Source organism: Mastigoproctus giganteus, chromosome 5, assembly GCF_048544385.1.
Source record: "Mastigoproctus giganteus isolate SK-2022 chromosome 5, ASM4854438v1, whole genome shotgun sequence".
Classification (NCBI taxonomy): domain Eukaryota; kingdom Metazoa; phylum Arthropoda; class Arachnida; order Uropygi; family Thelyphonidae; genus Mastigoproctus; species Mastigoproctus giganteus.
The window spans coordinates 225666431-225686981 of NC_143579.1; the positions used below are offsets into that span (position 1 = coordinate 225666431).

The following is a 20551-nucleotide window of genomic DNA, read 5'->3' on the forward strand; positions in this document are numbered from 1 at the left end:
GGGAAAACAAAGGATTTAAATCAGCAGCCATAAGCAGTAATACAGAAAGACAAATGATACTGAAACTGAAGAATAGTGATGGTGTACTTATAAACAGCAGAGAAGGCATAATTCAAATAGCAGAAGACTACTATAGAGAATTATACAAGGAGCAGGGGAATGATGCCAACAGTGGGGAAGATGGATTGCAAAGTAGCAACACATATGACATACCCGATATTCTTCCTGATGAGGTAGAACATGCACTGAAGAAAATGAAGAATCAGAAAGCCCCTGGGGAAGATGAAGTTACTGTAGAGTTGTTAAAATTGGGAGGAAGAGACATAACACAAAAACTGGCAAGGCTCTTCACAAAGTGCATTAGAAAAGGTATGATGCCTAAGCACTGGAATAATGCAATCATAGTTTTGCTGCATAAGAAAGGAGAAATCAGAAATTGGAAATTATAGACCAGTTAGCTTGTTATCCCACATCTACAAGTTGTTCACATGGGTCATTACTAACAGATTAGAAAGAATACTTGATGAGAATCAACTGAAAGCGCAAGCTGGCTTTAGGACAGGATTCTCAACTATGGAGCACCTTCATGTAATGTCACAGCTAATGGAGAAAGCAAATGAATATAAAACACCATTATGCCTGGCATTTGTGGATTATGAAAAGGCATTTGACTCCATACAGCATAAGGCAATGTTTCGGGCACTGGAAAGACAAGGCATAGATACCCCATATATTATGATTTTGAAGAAAATATATGAGTGCTACCTCCTTTATTAGACTAGACAAAGACAGTAGGAAATTTAAAATTGAGAAAGGAGTTCGACAAGGGGAGACAATATCTCCAAAGCTGTTTGCTGCTGCCCTTGAGGAAGCTTTCAGAAGATTAGACTGGTCGCAGAAAGGAGTCAATGTGAATGGAGAGTACCTAAACCATTTACGATTTTCAGATGACATTGTGGTCATAAGCCACGATCCCAAAGAATTAGAGGAAAATCTTAATCAGTTATGCACAGTTAGTAGGGATTTTGGACTAAAGATGAATATGGCTAAAACAAAAGTAATGATTGTTATTTGTTGTTATTTGGTTTTTTAGGAGCATTAGCAACTAAGGCCATATTGCTCCGGTGCGGTGGTCATTCCCTGACCTTTCCGCATGTTCCGTATTTGGTGGTGACGGGCTCGAACCCCGGTCTAATCAAGAAGGGTGTGCTACGCACTGCTGCTCCTTCCCACCTGGCTACGGAGGCGCCTACAAAAGTAATGATGAACAAATATGCCACAGAAAGGAAAATTATGATTGAAGGAGCAGTAATTGAAAAGATGGAGTCATATACTTATCTGGGACAAGTTATTAGCTGTAATAATGATAAATGGCTGGAAGTCAAGAGAAGAACAAATTTTAGATGGATAGCATTCAGGAAATATAGTCACATACTGAAGAGCAATATCCCAGTTTGTCTGAAACGTAAAATAATGAACCAATGTATACTCCCCACCATGACTTATGGAAGTGAAACTTGGGCACTCACCAAAAGAATGGAAGAGAAGCTGAGAACTACACAGCGAAAAATGGAACGAATTATATTGGGAATCAGACTGTTAGATAAGAAGAGAAACACATGGATTAGGCAGCAAACTCAAGTAAAGGACATTCTTATCAAAACTAAAGAACTAAAATGGTCTTGGGCAGGACACATAGCTCGGAGACATGATGACAGATGGACTAAGAAAATAACAGAATGGTACCCAAGAGGAGCTAGAAGAAAACCTGGAAGACAAAGGCGGAGATGGATAGATGAAATTCATGAGTTTGTTGGTAGTAAATGGATGGCCAGTGCACAAAACAGAAGGAACTGGAAAGTTGCTGGAGAGGCCTTCATCCTTCAGTGGATTGAAAATGGCTGATGATGATGATGATGACTTGGATTTTGGGAAAGCTTTTGATACTGTTGCACATATATACTGCTGTACAAAATGGAGCAGTGTGGCATTACTTAATGCTATGGATGAAGGGATGGTTGGGTGGGCGATGATGTTATCAATGGACACTGCTTATCTTGGAATAATGTTATTAGCACATTCCCCTAGAGTTCAGTGCTGGCCCACTGTTGTTTTTTATATTTATTAATGATATTCATGAAGGAACATTTTATATTTATTAATGATATTCATGAAGTTTGCCGATGATACAAAGGTTGGCAGGGTTTTAATCACATTAATCAGGATATGCTATGACAACAAGATCTACACAAGTTAGGCGGATGGGCTGAGAAGTTTAATATTGACAAATGTAAGGTATTTCATATGGGGAGCAATAATCCCAGATTAATGTACTAACTTTTTGGTACATTAATCTGGGATTATTGGAGAATGAAAAAGCCTTGGCAATAACTAAGCAGTCATAAAGGATATGAAGTTCTTTGAGCAGTATCCCCAAGACAGCTAATGGGGTTTTGTCAATGATATACAGGAATTTTGCAAGCAGGAATAAAGAAGTGATTACCCCACTGTATAAGGCATTGGTCAGGCCACATTTCGAGTACTGAGTACAGTGCTGAAGGCCTCATTTTAGGATTGATGTAGATCTGCTTGAATGGATACACAGAAGAGCAAAGAGAGTAGTCAGAAGAATAAAAGGATACTCTTACCACAAAAGCCTCCAGTCTGCAACATACTGCATCTGGAGACCAGGCACTTGTGAGGAGAAATGATAGAGGTGTTTAAGGCTTTGAATGAATTCAGTAAGGTCAATGCTGATGGAACCCACCTTCATGCTCAGACTATACACATGAGGAAGTATAAATTCGAACTGAGAAAGGATGGTTGCAGGGAAGATACGTGGAAATTTGCTTTCCACATATCTACCCTGCAACCAGTGGGTGGCAATTTTTGAAACAAACTCCCATCTGGTGTTGTAGAAGGGGATAGTTTGAATAAATTCAAGGAAGAATTAAACAAACTGTTATAAGGGAAGGACAAGTAATCTATTACTTGTCATCCCTTATTAAGATTTCCTCTTAACAAACCCATGTCTTAAGTACAACTGCAGCCCTGTTTAGATGATCCTGCATTAATTCTTTTACCAGTGACTCCATACAAGCTTGCTTTATTGCATCATTTGCCATTACTGATATTAATCTAAACAGAGAAAAATGAAGAGGTTCCAAGCAGGTTTCATTACTTGAATCTCATTAATAATTAAGGAAGACTGCATTTTTGACAATATTTGTAGCTATCTAAATTGAGGCTTTACAAAAAACAGTCATTATATATTATGTATGTAGATCTAAATGTTAAATTATTTTATACCCACCCTATATAAAGACACAATCAAAATGCTTGTATTTAACTGATAAAAAAAATTTATATACAAAGAAATTATATACACTTAAGTTAGTTATAAATCAGTTATACAAATATATTAACAAAAATATATTTGTTATGTTTAGTAACGAAAGAAAATATATTTCTTTCGTTACTAAAGAAATTATACATCGCAAATTGTACAATCTGTAAAGAACTGAATTGGTCAATAAATCTTATTAAGGATTACAAAATCCAAATCATTTAAGCAAACTTCGCTAGAAAGGGAGAATGGAAAAATCAGCTCTAACAGCAACTGCACATTGCAGCAGCTAAGAAGCATTATTTCAGAAGAATTAACAGCAACATATTTCACGTAAAAATGAAACTTTCATTTTAAATTAAAAGCAAATCTTACAAAAAGAGCATTTTTTTGAGATGTTATTTGTATTCAACTGCAACAGAATAACTTACCTGGTTACAATGGAAGCAGAAAAACCAACAACAAACATGGCTTGTTACTGATGGTCCACTGAAGTCAACATACTGTATATAGAAAATTTCCTACACAGTAGAATAGCATGCATAAATCTCAAATTAGCAATCACAAATGACAAATATCTCCACATATAAAAAAATGATCTGCCTTTCTGCATTATTATTCCTTACAAAGTTTCACATAATTTTAACAGTAAAAAAAATTAAATAAGAGTGTTATGAAAAAAAAAATATATATTGAAAGAAAGTGCAGCAAATATAATTAACCTTGTTAAATATAAATTCCTATTCATAACACAAACATTTGTGTTATCAATGAGAATTTATACAATTATTTTTGTAATACTCTAACAAATTTTGGGCACGATTTATAATAGGTTTGCTCTGCTTATTAATATAAAGCTGCCAGCTTCTGGCTTTCAAAAATATGGACACTAGATAATTGTAAACAGGACCTTGTTTAGAAAAAGCTGAAAGCAGGAGATTTTCAGGAAAAAAGCAGAAAGTTTTTTGAAGTTCAGACTTTGGACTTGAAATTAAATTTTGCTCATATACATTTTATATTAAAATACTACCAAAGGATTGTTTACCAGTACAGTAATGCTTTTAAGAATTAAATTATTATATTTTATCCTTCCGTGTGCATTTGTCAGTTCCCCAAATGAGGACCACTGTATATCAATTCTTTCTTCTTTCATAATACAGTAGTACTTAGCAGCTGCTTCCACTGAAACTATAAAACTGATGCTACAAAATGTATATTTTTCATTTATTTATCTTCAATTATATTGAGAAGTACTGGAAACTTGTTCACAAAAAATTTCAAATTTTAAAATGGCACATTGCCAATTGATGAAATTTAAAAATTTTTCCTCTTGACTCCCCATGACCTTGGCAGCAGAAATGCTTCAAAGTCAGAATAACCTTGTGATTGTCTAGTGTGGTAATCTACTTCCAAAATGGAAGTGGAAGATTTACGAACAGTTTTATAAGAAATTTGCACATTATCTTCTTTGACATATCTAGGAATAATGACCTCAATACATGGATTTGAGAGAAACTGGATTGAAGAGTTCAGATTTTGCACACAAACATTTAAAAGAAACAAGCAGTTTGCTTTATTCAAGCTAGAAGAAAGAAATTATTATTATTATTAGCCATATGGTGCAAGGAAGCCTGAGGCTTATGCTGCACCAGCCAAAAAAAATTCCCGAGTTACCGTGAGAGTGAGAAGTAGAAAGGAATCACCAAGAAAGAGAAGAATGATGATGATATCCAGCTCAGGACCCTGGGTTTGCCAAGTACATACTCACCAGATGTGAGCCCCTGGGGTGAATAATGTAAACAGAATTTCTGCATGAACGAGGATAACGTGCCTAGAGTTACTAGCTTCCTTGGCCTGCCTAGGATTCAGTGTGCCACTAACTAGTGATCACTTGTACTTTTCAAGACTCTGGGAAATGCTCATATAAAACTTTTCTCACCACCACTTTAAATAGATTTGTTGCCACTCTCCTGCCAGTATAGTTAAATATTTACACAAAGGCAAACATGCACCCATATGCTTTTTTTTACTTCGGTGGCAAACGTCAATTGAAATAATTTAAATCTATATTTGCTTTTAACATTTCTTTCTAGATAGTGGTAAAAGTTTACCAAATATTCATCCACTAAGTTTTGATAATGCCCTTATTATAGGTCTAAATAACAGAAAGAGAGAATATAAATTAAAAAAGGTGTGGGTGTGTGTGTGTGTGTGTGTGTGTGTGTATATATATATAGTATATAAAACAGGGGTAAAAAAAGATAAAAAAGGAAAAAGGGGGAAAAAAGGAAAAGAAAAGAAATGTACCTGGATGCGCAAGGCTACAGAACAGGATACAACTATAAAATAAGAAATAGAAATAATTGATAGAGGACACAGTAAGATGGGAAAGTTATTGGAGGCGGGGGGAGATTCACGTGTTAATTTTAACACACAATTGCATTTTTATCGACGTGTGAAAGTTTTAAGAGTGCATAGTGCAGCAGCTCTCTTCTTAATTGGTCCAATGCAATTAATTGTAGAATAATTTTGAATACTTTGTGGAAAGGTCAGGGAATGACCACCGCATATCCCGGAGCAATATGGCCTTAGTTGCTAATGCTCCTAAAAACCAAACAACAACAACAACAATACTTTAATTTACTAACTAATATAATTTTAACTACACAGTCCATAATTATGGATAACATAAAGGTTCCCCATCAAATAAACAGTAACTATTCGTCATGCATGCAGTTTATGTGAGAAGCACAGAGCGTTTACAGAGGGTTAGAATATCATTGGCAAATACTAGAGTGAGGCACGAATTATCTGTATTTTGTTACGACTTTTAAATACAACCATATATGCACAGAAATCTCAAAAAGTAATCACTTGGAAAAATATTATTTTTCTGGATTGAATCAAAGAAAGGCTTAAAAAACTCATTTTACTTATTTATTTATACACCAGTTATAATCTCCTGTTTTGCCTTAGGAATTGTGTTAACACATCATCATAAAATGAAGGTCTTTTATTCAGTTCCACCAGCAATGTATTTTCAATGGCAAGTAAACTTAGGCTGCATAACCTTTCTTGCATTTGTGTTTCTCTATAACACGTATGTATTCTCTCATAGCCAAAAAATAACACTTGACTGTAGCAGTAGAACTCAGAGTCGTCATGATAAGTTCCACTAATTTATAAATTTCCTTGAATGCAACCTGAAGTTGATTATCTTGCATGAATTTTAATGGGTGATGCACTGGTTTCCTCGCAAATTCATCAAAAGAAAAGAGTACTTTTAGTTCATTTTTCAAGCACGTAGTCAAAATCTGATCCATGGAAATCCTTTAATTTTTCTAGAATACCATCAGGAAAGGTTTTCACATACTGATCATATCTTTCACTACAAAGGAGTTGAAAAAATTCAAGTTTCAAAAGTGAAGAGTATCTTTCTTCCATTTCTAGGCACATGTATCGACTATTCTCTAGTATAATCGAAGGCACATGCTCTTCTCCTCTTCTTCAGATCCTTTTTGTTTTTTAGGCTTCGGCTCATCAGCTATATGCTTTTCCTTTGCAGAAACCTAAATATTATCAGATCCATGTTCATTGTCATTCCTAAGGTTTTTCATAGTATCTTGCACCTTTTCACAACAGTACAATATGTCATAGGATGAAATTTGCAGTATATTATTCAAGACATCAGTTTAATGAAAAAACTTTCAAGCCTACAGACCAGTAAGGCTCCTGGAGTTGATGGAATATACCCTATAATCTTAAGAGAGGCGGCAAGCGAGTGCATTGAACCATTGAGGCTAATTATGCGAGCATCACTAGACTCTGGGGAGATTCCCTTGGATTGGAAAAGTGCAAATGTATCTCCCATACATAAGGGTGGCTCTAAAAGTGAAGTTGGAAATTATCGACCTGTCAGTCTGACTTCAGTAGTTGGGAAAATCATGGAGGCAATGATCAAGGGTGGAATTCAGGATCATTTGTATCGAATTGAAATTCTCAAGGATACCCAGCATGGTTTTGTAAGGGGAAAATCATGTTTAACAAACCTGGTTCGCTATTTCGAAAGGGTCACTCACGAGCTGGATTTAGGGAATAATTTCGACATTGTTTATTTAGATTTCAGCAAAGCTTTTGACTCAGTCCCACATGAGCGGTTGCTTTATAAGCTGGAACAGGTTGGAATCACTGGGAAAATCCTTAGATGGATAGAAGGATGGCTTCAGGGCAGGAGGCAGAGGGTTGTGATAAATGGCTATTCCTCAGATTGGGTTGATGTAAGAAGTGGGGTTCCCCAAGGATCAGTATTAGGACCACTGTTGTTTTTAATTTTCATAAACGACATTGATGAAGGGATAGAGGACGTGATGTCTAAATTTGCAGATGATGTTAAAATTGGTAGAGTAGTTAATGATCACTGTCAAGCTGAGCTTCTTCAGAAGACCTAGATAGACTTCAGGAATGGCAGAAAAATGGCAGCTGTGCTTTAATCCAACAAGGTATTACACCTGGGAAACAGTAATCCCAAAAAACGTATTCACTTGGTGGAGTTCAACTAAACCCAGTACTGGAGGAAAGGGACTTGGGTGTTACGATACAGTCAGACATGAAATTCTCTGGGCATTGTAAACAGGTTGCAAGGAAGGCCCATGGTGTCCTATCGATGATCTATCGAACTTTTGCAAGTAGAGATAGGGACGTGATAATCCCATTATATAAGGCTTATGTTAAGACCACACTTGGAATACTGTGTTCAAGTATGGAGACCGCACCTAAAGAAAGACATCGAGCTTCTTGAAAGGGTGCAAAGAAGGGTAACTCGCCTGGTGAGATCGGCAAAAGGGCGTCCTTATGAAGAAAGACTTCGAATATGTGGTTTGCAGAGTTTGGAAACTAGACACCTTAGAGGAGATTTGATTGAGGTGTTTAAGGCTCTGAGAGGCATCAGTAAAATGAATGAGGACAAAATTTTCAAGATTATAAATGATGCTAGAACTAGGGGACATAAATTCAAATTACGGGGGGAAATGTTTAGATTGGACTGCAGGAAGTTTTATTTTAGCCAGCGAGTTGTAAATTACTGGAATAAGTTGCCTTCATGGGTGGTAGAGGCCGACAGTTTGGGGAAATTCAAAGGTCATCTGGATAGTACTTTCGGGTAAGGGAAGCGTAGGATGATAGGTTTAATTTCCTTTTTATTTATTTTTTATTTTTTTTTATTTATTAATTATTATTATTTAGTTATTTATTTTATTTATTTATTTATTTTTTGTTTTTATCATTGTTTTGTTCGGATTTTTTTTTTTTTTTTTGGCTGGTGCAGCATAAGCCATAGGCTTTCTTGCACCATGCGGCCGTTACTAATACTAATATGCCAGGCCTAATGGAAGAAGATAAGAATGTTAAGAACCTAATAAATTAAGTGTAAATAATGGCTGAATTAATAAGCCAAATCATATTTACAAAAGCTAGAAAGGAAGTGGTAATTAATGCATATTAAAAAATAGTAATAAATGAAAATAAAAATGAGAATAATAATGAAAATAAATGGTACATAGATCAGGTATTTCATCAGGGAACTACACCCGATCATGTACCAAAACACCGTGTTTCTATACAAACCCATGCTGATGGAGGTAGCATTAAAGAATAATATTATTGAATAATAAATGTTAGAAAAAAAACAAAATTATTGAAACCTCCAGAAACATGAGTGAGGTAGCCCCAACGCAGTGTGTAAAACTGTTAAATTAAAAAAGAGTGTAACAGGCAGCAAAACTGTAAAATTGTTAAATTAAAAAAGTGTAACAGGCAGCAGCATAGAAATGGGAAGTAATACAAGGTACGGGGGAAAAAGTAGTAAAAAAAGAGAGGCGAAGATATCGAGAATAAGAAAAGAAGGAATGTCCTTCTTAAATTAGGCCTGGCCCGTTGTTGTTAATAACTTTCCCATCTTACTGTGTTCCTTTATCAATTATTTCTATTTCTTATATATATAAAGGGGCGTGTGTGTGTGTGTGTGTGTGTGTGTACACACACAAATAATATTCATGACAAACCTAAACAGTACAGCAATTAACAATTAAAATTGCAAAACTGTAATATTATTTCAGTGATTAGCCATCAACTATAGACATAAAAACAGTTCCATTAACAAGGTATGTAGTTTCACAGACTCCAACTGATTTCTCATATTTTTCACAAAGACTACTTATACCATTTCAACACTGAAGTTAATTTTGAGCATGAACATGATGATTAAACATATAATAAAAAACACGTGCACATGTTTTCTGATGGTATATTTAATAAATAAAGAACATTCCTGAATTTAGCACTAATTTTTTAATCACCATAAAAAAAAAAAAGAGAGAGAGATCAAACTGCTTATTCTGAAAGCCTCTGTAAGCATGGGAAGGAGGAGAATCAATGAAGTAGTACAGAAAGCACAGCCATCAGATCATTCTCTGTGACTGTACAGCTGTTTCACTCAGAGAGGCTTAGATTCAAACCCATCAAATGTGGAATTCTTAAAGACTATTCAATTATGCAAAGTCTTTCAGCTTACACAACATGGAAACTGGTCTGTAAGCACATTTGCATAGACATAATGCACAACAAACTATATCAACTAAGTAATATGAAATTTCACACACAACCTGAATATTCAACGAAATAAAAATTCTCAAAAACAAGATAGCCTGATCACAAGCATCATGTAGAATAATTAGCACACACTTTACTATGAATTTTTCTAACTCTAGGTTCGTTGGAAAAACTGATCTAGATTTAGAATAACTATTCTTGAAGGAACCAATTCACAATTTATTTTTCAAGTGAAATTTTGTGAAAGTTCCCGAAGCACAAATGTAGTAGTAGTAGTAGTGGCATGTGATACAAGAAAGTAAGTGTATGAGCTTATGCAGCATCAGCCAAAAAAAAAAAAAAAAAAAAACACACCATTCCCTCCAAATGCCTGTCCAGTTCCTCCTTAAATTTATTCAACCTATCAACCTCCACAACGACAGATGGAAGCTTGTTCCAGCAATTAACCACCTGCTGGCTAAAGGCAAATTTCCACACATCTTTTCTACATCGTCTTTTCTTAATTTGAATTTATGCCCCCTTAGGTTTGTAATCTGAACAAGTGGAAGGATCCCATCAGAATTCGGCGTGCTCAACCCATTCAAGGCCAGATACACCTCAATCAGATCACCGCACAAGTGCATAGTCTCCAGCCACTGCAATTTGCAGAACTTAAGCCTCTCTTGGTAAGAGGATCCCTTCATTCCTCTCACCAATCTTGTTGCCCTTCTCTGTACACGCTCAAGCAAATCTACATCCTTCCTAAAATGAGGCCTCCAGACCTGTACGCAGTACTCAAGGCGTAGCCTGACCATTGCCTTATACAGAGGGACAATCACCTTTTCCCTGCTAGCAAAATTCCTATATATCATTGACAAAACCCCATGACCTGCCCTGGCAGCCTGTCTGCATTGCATAGAAAACTTCATATCTGACTGCATGATTACTCCCAGGTCTTTTTCATTTTCTATCACCTTAAGTGTAGTACCATACAGTTGGTACGTTTCTCTGGGGTTACTTCTACCCATATGCAGTACTTTGCATTTGTCAAGGTTAAACTTCAGTTGCCACTTCTTAGCCCATCTGCCCAAATTATCTAGATCCTGTTGCAGTAGCACACTGCCATTACTGTCATTAACAACCCTGCCAACCTTTGTATCATCTTCAAACTTCGACACTAAGCCTGATATACCTTCATCAATATCATTGATAAATATACAAAACAACAGAGGACCCAACACCGAACCCTGTGGGACTCCACGAAGAGCAGCACCCATTAATCACCACCCTCTGTCTCCTCCCACTCAACCATCCTTTTATCCATTGTAGCAACTTACCCTTAATACCATTCTGCTCCAATTTGTACAATAGTCTTCCATGCGCAACAGTGTCAAAAGCTTTCCTGAAATCCAAATATATGATATCAAAATTATTTTTTGCATCCAGTTCCTTTGTAACCACATCATAATATCCTATCAAATTTGCAGGACAAGACTTTCCCTTAACAAACCCATGCTGTATCCAAGCTATAACTGAAGTCTTGTCTAGATGATCCTGCAATGCATCTTTAACCAGTGACTCCATTATTTTATCCGGAACAGAAGTTAAATTAACTGGTCTGCAATTACTTGTGTTACCCTTCGATCCCCCTTTGTGAATTGGGGATACATTTGCACATCTCCAGTCCGTGAGGACCTCCCCTGAGTCCAAGGATGCTCTCATAATTATGGATAAGGGTTTGCTTAGTTGCTTTGCCGCCTCCTTTAATATAACTGGATAGATCCCAACCGCCCCAGGTGCCTTTCTTATGTTTAACTTCAACAATTTCTCCTCCACTTTGCTCTCAGTTATTACAAAATCATTAAGCACACTGCTACAATTTGATAACCTTCTTCCATTTTCAAACTGTAATGATTCCTCACGTGTGAATGTAGATGCAAAATACTCATTCAGTTTGTTTGCTATCTGTGCAGGATCATCAACAGTCGAACCATCGATATCAAGTGGACCAATCAGATTTATCCCCTTTCTTTTAGAGTTTATATAAGTAAAGAAATCCTTGCTGTTTTTCTTAGCATCTTTTGCCAAAGATTTCTCGTAATCTGCCTTCGCCTGCCTAACCTCCTTTGTGACCTGATTACAGACTAGCTTATATCTGCCATAGGCTTCTGAGTTGCTTGATAACTTACATGCATCCCATGCATATTTCTTCTCTGTCACGAGTCTCATTAGTTCATTTGATAACCTTCCTCAACCTAAACCTTGAACAATATTTCTTAATAGGTATGAAACTTTTAGTAGCTTCCATGATTAATTCCTTGAATGCTTCCCACTTAGAATTTACTGTTGGTAACATCGTCAGTTGATCCCACTGTACAGAATTTAAAACTGTCTGAGACCACTGTGCTCACCTTTACAGAAGCAAAAACCCTTTCCTTTACCCCTGATGGTAATTATATCTTTAAGTAAATCCCACATCAGTACACTGTGATCACTGCCACCTAGTGGTTCCTTTAGCTGAAAATTCTTAATACACGAATGATCACTGCTGATAACCAGATCAAGAGTATTACCCTCTCTTGTTGCCTCTCGAACATGCTGTTGCAGTAAACAATCATCCAATAAATCTACAAAAGTCTTACTAGTGTGTGAGTGATCAACCCACACAAGTTCCAGTCAATATCTGGGAAGTTAAAATCCCCCATTATAAGACATTTTGATTTACTAGCCCACTATTTCTCTGTACAATTGTTCATTGTACTCATTCGAGTCTGTAGGCCTATAACACACTCCTACTCTTATTTTTGCTTTTGCAGTGCTTATGTCACACCAAACTGACTCAACAGTGCACTGTTCATCTATATCAACTGGATGCACTTCTTTTGATTATGTTTTTCTTAATTAACAGCATGACACCTCCTCCCTTCCTATCCTGTCTATCCTTTCTGTACACATTGTACTCCCCAAATTCCAATTCTGCATTCCTAATATGTACGGTCAAGGCAATTTTATGATAATTACATCAAACTATTACAAAATCTGAAGCTACGCTAAATATAAAAATGTTACATTTAATTAGGGGGGGGATCACAGGGTTTAGATCATTTAATGTATAACAGACTGCATATCTATAGTCAAGGATTAACTTATTAATTGTTGATATTATTTTCTATATATAGAATAATGGTAAAACAGCCTTATGTAACAGTAGTAGTGACAAATGTTGCAAGAAAGCAAGCTTATATAGCAACAGTTAAAAAAAAAAAAAAAAACACTATACATTTCACCATGCCCTCCAAGAATGGCTAGTTCTTTGAATTTATTCAAACCATTCACTTCCACAACAGATGGAAGCCTGTTCCCACAATCAACCATCTGCTGGCTGAAGGCAAACTTCTGCACATCTATCCTTCCTCAACTTAAATTTATGATCCCTCATGTGTGTAGTCTCAACAAGAGGAAGAATGCCATGTATTGTTACAATATCTGTAATCCATTATCTGCTGAAACATTTATACCATACACTCAAAAATTTTAAAAGGGCTGGTTAAATAGTAAGAGAAGAAAACAGTTATAAATGGCCACTGCTTTTCATTGACGAAATGTTATAGTTGGAGTCCTACAGGATTCTGTGTTGAGTTCCTTACTGTTTTTAATAATTATTAATGATATTGATATATGTATTTCAAGTTTAATATCTACATTTTCTGATGATATAAAAGTGACCAGGGTGGTTAATGCCATTAATTCAAAATCTCTAGATACGATAAGCAGATGGGTTCAAAAATTGCAATTGAAGTTTAATATTGATAAATGAAAGGTACTGCATTTAAATAGCAGCAAACCCATAATAACATACCATTTTGGGGGTAATTGTATAGTCCAATATGACGACTGTATAAAATCTAAGCGGTGCAGACAAGTTGCCTAAAACAACTCATAGGTTTATGTACAACATACAGGAATTATGCAAACAGGAGCAAAAAGGTGATTATTGCACACTAAAAAGCAGCATTCTGATACTGCACACAGGCTGGATGGCTGCCAAACAGATACCTGTAGAAATCTGACTTCAGCTAGAAAAAAGCTGACTGTTGGAATACATTGAATTTTTTTTTTTTTTTTGACTGATGCTTTATAAGCTTGCTTCCTTGTATCATTCTGCCAATACTGACCAAACTGAATATGTTAGATTACAAATATCTAAAAAAATATACCACTATAAGTATATGCAGGCTGCACAATTTTTATAGTATTGTTTTGAATAATAAATCAAATTTTCTAATTTAATATACTCTGGCTCGCTTGTAACACCAGAATGAATAAACTAAGTGGACCAGCACCACTAAACCAGTGTAGAAAACATTTTTTGAATTTTTTTAATATAAAATATTAACTTCGATAAAATGTATAATTCTATAACCCCCAATTTTGGGGATAGAAAATGCCCCCACCAACCAACACATTCTGCAAGATTTTTATTCAAACCACACGTGACTAGCATAGTGATATTCCCACCTGAGATTCCTGGAACCTACTATACAACTTTATAGTAGTGAGGCGCTCTGTCAACACCGGAACTTACGACAGGATATGTGAAACCGACCCTTCTCTCAAGATGGTGACGTCCAGGGTACGTAAATTTACACATGCGTAGTGATCAGGGGCAGCTGGTAAAATCTAGCTGAATTCATTGATGAAGTAACATATATTGGTAGAGAAATAATCATTATAAAGTCAACTTCCATGTGATGAGTGGTATCCCATTCAATAAGAATGGAAATGGCAAAACTTGGATGAGCCCACGCAAGAAAAATGTACTTCCCATGGATTTTTTTTTTTTAATACCTACTTTAGATGAATTCTAAATAGAGGGTAGGATGAATGTTTACTTTAATGCAAAAATAGGCATCCCTGAAAGTTTATATTAATTCCTTCATGCTAACCTGAACTTAAAATACATAATGATATGAACTATCTACTGTTGCCTCAAGTTTGATTCTCCATAAGGCTTTGTTTCTGCTTGACTAGCAAAAGAAAATGATATATTGAAACTGCACAGCTAACTTGCTATTTGATAATTCAACTTATCTCTCAAAATGTTATGTTTATCTCCCTTTGAAAGTTCAGAAAAGTAACTAACTCACCTTTGATTATCGTAAATTTTGCTTTCCCAACGCATACAGTGATTTTTTATTTTTATTTTTTCGGTGATTCCCAGCTATGCTTCTGTAGACGAGACTATTGACTGGCGTAAATGCTAGTCAATAGTGTGCCTTGGTAATCTCGCACCATGTCATAGTATATGAAAGTTGCCATAAAATATGGCGGAGCCAGGAGTGATAAACATTAGTTTCAGACTGAATTATGCGATTTGATTAATTAAATAAGACTATATCTAGATGTTTTAAAATTTCCGAATATGTGTAATAATGAGTAAGTGTAAAAGTAAAAATACTTTTAAAGTATAAAAGAAAACAGGATAAGTTTATTAATTTAATATGACATCGCCTTCGTCGTCTCATCCGTTTGGGTACGGTCAACCGTCAGGGAACACGTTGGGTATGGGTGTTCTAGGCCTCCCTCAGACGCCACGAAGTTTAAGTGGGCAGCAGTTCACTGGAAGATTGACGGGAAATACAAATCATATACCGGGACATGTAACCCCCACAAGCTCTACATTAGGTAACTTCCCCATATGTTTTCCCAACAATTTGCCACAGCAACCTTCGCCCAATAGGGTCGGAAGTAGTATGACAGGACTATCAAACTTTGGCCTTTCACAGAGTTCTAGAGGATTTCCAGGACAAAATATGTTAAGTAGTGGGATTCAAAATTCGTTTTCAAATACTCCAGCATTGGACTTATCAGAATTTCCTTCCCTTACAAACAGAAATTCGGACAGTAGTAATGCAAATTCAAATCCTAATCCAATGGCAGGTAGACCCCCATATGTAGGTATGGTAAAGCAGCCAACAAACGATTCCAGTGAATTTCAAATTCACAGTGAAGATTTTCCTGCATTACCTGGGAGTCAAAATCAGGATAATAGCCAAGAGAATATCAAATTACCAGGTGGAGGAGGATGTTTGGAATCATCAAAGGAAGCAGCTCGTTTCCTTAGTGATAAAAACTCACAAATTCTGAAGCATGGAATTCAAACATCAAAAGATGGACGAGTAACAAATATCCCACCTGGAATGGTTACCGATCAGTTTGGGATGGTTGGGCTACTTACATTTATTCGTGCAGCTGAAACTGATCCTAATCTTGTTTCCCTTGCATTAGGCAGTGACTTAACCACATTAGGCCTGAATCTCAACACTCCAGAAAATTTATATCCTAATTTTGGTGGACCATGGGCTGAGCAACCCTGTAGGCCTCAAGATATTGATTATCTTGTGCCCTCTGAATATTTGGTTAATCAGTCTATTAGAGATAAACTGGCGCCAATTAAATTAAACAGATATGGTGAGGACTTGCTGTTTTATCTATTTTATATGTTCAGTGGTGATCTGCTGCAATTGGCAGCCGCTGCTGAATTATATAACAGAGACTGGAGATTCCATAAAGATGAGCGAGTGTGGATAACTAGGGTCCCTGGCATGGTACCAACTGAAAAGACTGGCACTTTTGAAAGAGGAATGTATTACTTTTTTGATGCAGCAAATTGGAGAAAAGTAGCCAAAGAATTCCATTTAGATTATGAGAGGTTAGAGGAAAGACCTCATATGCCATCACCTCACTATCATCCAACATAGGCAGATATGACTTACAACTTTTGTATATTCTGTGAAATAAATATTGTATTCATGAGTGTAAATATTCTTAATTTATAAGTAATTACAAAACATAGTGATTAAGTGCTATGTATTTTTCCATGTAAATTGAGCATTTTTAATTCTGGGTCATTAATTTTTAAATGATTTAAAATGAAATTTATTACAAAATAAACAAGTGGTTATTCATTCCATTCCCTTCCATTTAATTTTAAAGATCACAAAACATCGCCATTCCTTATACAGTAACCTCTTAAACCATTTTTAATTTATAAAATATGACACAAGTAATGGTTCCATATAATTTCAGTACAGAAGATATTTGAATACATAAAGTCTGAATTAAAGAACTTAACTACTGAAAAACGAAACAATAGTACATTTTGAAACAGAATTTTACTAAGCAACTCTTTTTGCTGTCAGTTCAATTAAATTGGAAAGTATACTTCTGGATAGGGGAACCTTATTCCAATCAATGGTCACTCAAAGCTATCTGATTATAATTAAGCCAGTAAGTGAGATGTGGAAGAATCTGTGCAATAAAGGGAACTCGATAGTATTATGTGTTATTTTAATTTGCTATTTTTTACATCAGTAATGTATGCCATCTGAGAGCAGTAGTATATATATGTTTTCAGTTATATCTTTAAGTCCAGAGGACACAAAAATATGGGGTCTGCTGTTAACTGTGTGCCATTGTATGGTTGTCATAATAGTTAACTCCTCTTGCCATATGGTTGCCCTGGAGTGTAAAAAAAACTTTTTTCCCACCTTTTTTGTAATGTAGCAGCTGAGATTAATTGCTGAAATTGGAAAGTTCACAATATCACTTATTTCCAGCTTTAAGGTTGGGTGCTGGATAGGTTATTACCCCATTTTTCAAATGCACAGTACAAAAAAAATGATTTTACTAAGGTGGAAGTAATTATCATTATGGAATAATAGAAAAATATATAATTGCTAACATTTAGTATGTACATACCCATACATACTTATAGCTACACATAATATACACAATTTGTCAGTCAGTCAAAAGATCAAGGTTTGTTTATTCAGTGGGAAGACCTTGATATCAGCTTCTACTTCGTGCATAGCATTGCAAAGAAGGTAGGAGAATATTTTCGCAAAATCAGTTTGCAGTCATTTGTCACACTATAGAAGGTAGATTTACAAGGAAAGGGTTGCCAAAAATCCGATTTTCAATAGCTCATCCATCAGCAAAGAAAAACATGAGGTTGAGAAGCTTCCAAAACAAACTTTATTTATTACAAGAAAGAAATAGATCTTTCACATCTGACTATCTTTGAAGGTCATGACTATCTCATATTTAGCAGAATTGTTGAAAGGTGCCACCTATGGGCAGAAAATTTGCACATTGTCAGAAATCTGATGTCCGGTGTGTGGAATAAGTTCACTAAGGTTTTCCTTTTCTTCTGTGATGTTTTATAAAAAGCAAGCAAGTTCATATTTTTTCCAGATTAATGCTGCCACTTCTCAGGAATTATCCTTATAGAGTCATTATAAATCAATCATTAAACTGGATAATAGACTTAAATATCTGTTTTTTACTCTGCACTGCTCATTTTTCTCATTGTGTAAGGCATCTTTTAGACCCTAATGCTTAATTCATTAAAAATAGCATTTTTGTCCCAATGTAGGACAGGACAGTACTAAGCTTTACAGTCACAGAATCTAATTACTGGAGTGGCTACTTGATTAAATGAGCCAAAAAAGCAATGCCAGATATAGTAGAGTTATATCTTTTGTGTCAGACATATTGTATCAGATGAAATTGGTAATATGATACCAATTAGGATACAGAAAGATAAATTGTTAATATTGTCTAATCTAATTCAGATTGTAAGTTAGGCAAGCAAATCTAGTTTGGCATATGTAAACCTTTTCAGATATTGAAACACTTGAAGAAATTATATAAAAAAAAAAAATTAAAAATGCTGGGCTTAGTGTTCTAACAGTCAGTAATTATATTAAGTTGAATACTAATATATATTCTAAGGGAGGGAGAATTTTAAAGATTGAATGAGTGAGTTACAAGACCTACTTGAGAAGACTTCCATTTTGCAAATAGAAACTGAAAATCAGATATCAAATTGTTTTGGATAGTAAGAGAAAAATCAGTTTCTTGTTTTGGACATTTTAAATAATTATTCAGTGATAGACTTGCCTACAGACAGAAAATGTTCAACATTACAAAAATTACTAAGACATTCCAGATAACTGTCCATCTTATGTCATTATTAACATATTTTCCGACATCAGCATGCACAGGATTTCTGTCTTTTCTTGGCATTATATAATGTATTTTATAGTGGAATAACATCAGCATCTAATAATGTGCATAAGGGAATGTTGTTCCACTGATAAAATTTGATATTTTAAGTGCAAATGCCTTGAATTTATTGTTGAGCACATTATTTTTGACATCCTATTAAGAAATTTAAAGGAAAGTTTAATCAAAATCTGACTGCTTGGATTAATGTCACAAAAGTATGGACATCTCTCATTGCAGTGAAAAGTGTGAATGATTTGTATGCAAGTTATGAAAAGGTTTAGAAGTATGCAAGCATTAGTGGAAATATCACAAACAGATGAATCATCATAAAGGGGCTTAAGCATCAGGTACCATATCAGCAATTTGTTGTGTATAACAGCCACATTTGAACCTTGCAAAATCACCCACAGCTGATGTAGTGAAAAGATGAAGAAACGAGTGATATAGGTGTGTGTGTGCAGATGGTTAGGCAGGTAAAAAAAACTGATAGAGAGGAATTGCCAATCCTTGAAGAAAGGAGTGAAAACAACTGAGCAAAGACCTTGAAAAATGTTACTTTCAAACTTAAGGAGACACAAGATTGTCCATAAGTGCGTCCATGGCCCATAGGTAGCCACACAACATGATTTTTCATGGCAGATTTGCTTATGCTCACAAACCCCACATCATTTTCAGTAGTGCCTAGACCATCATCCTTGAACCATGAACAGTATAAATACATCGTATGAAGTAATTAGCTGCATTACAGAGTTTTGAGATTAGTGTGTGGAGGGTGCTTGGGAATGTCATCTACTGCAATGTTCAGAGGAAGTGGATCATAGTGTAGAACTGCTTGTAGTTCAGACCTAGACTGTTGCTTGTAGTGCCAAACATCATCAACAATGTTAAGCCATACACTGATATCGTGGACAATTCTGTCATACTAAAACTGGTCTTTTAGCTCTATGGAGATGGGCCCATCATGTTCCAGCAAGATAATGCTCCATCCCATACACAGTAGTGTAGTATAGAAACCAAGTTTGAGGAAAACAGAGTCCAACAAATCACCTGGCAAGTCCAGAGTTCACACCTGAATCTGATTGAACACCTTTGGAATGTGGTATCAGCATATATCCAATACACCTTCCTTCTACATCTGAATTGGCAACTGTGCTAATGGAGAAATAGCTGCCTATTAACAAATTGTTTAAAAGTGTTCCACAATGGATCACAGCTGTTGTTTGGAGCCAAAGGTAGAATATACACCTAAACATGGTGATGTCTAAATAACTTTGGTAGGGTAGTGTACACCTTTGCCTGTGTTAAATATGCAGTTTATTTAAATATTACCTTAAGGTGATGGTGACAAAAACTATGGATATTTAAGCATATGGAAGCAGCAGGTATCATTGAAGCATTATAGTTTTTTCATTCAGTTACAGGGATGAAGACTCAGCTGGGGGGATGAACCTGGATATGTATATGCACATAGAAACATGTACCTTATTTTAATCAATTCATAACCACATACTTTTTTGTGAGATTTCTTTTTATCATTTAGGTCCTTTG

At 35.6% G+C, this 20551-nt stretch overlaps 2 protein-coding genes across 2 annotated transcripts in view; one reads left to right on the forward strand and one right to left on the reverse strand.

Moving 5' to 3' along the window:
• The window catches only part of LOC150086173 (MYG1 exonuclease), a 97574-nt gene extending 82364 nt beyond the window's left edge, over positions 1–15210 (reverse strand). The window contains exons 1-2 of the mRNA XM_090374816.1: positions 15079–15210; positions 3778–3867 (exon numbers count right to left, since the gene is read on the reverse strand). The gene's annotated coding sequence lies outside the window, so the exon portion shown is untranslated. The remainder of the gene's footprint in view (positions 1–3777; positions 3868–15078) is intronic.
• Positions 15211–15379: 169 nt separating this feature from the next.
• Rga (CCR4-NOT transcription complex subunit regena) lies at positions 15380–16692 on the forward strand. The gene has a single exon (XM_090373759.1). The coding sequence runs from the start codon at positions 15433–15435 to the stop codon at positions 16690–16692; it is 1260 nt and encodes a 419-aa protein (XP_090229885.1). The 5' UTR covers positions 15380–15432.
• Positions 16693–20551: the final 3859 nt, after the last annotated feature.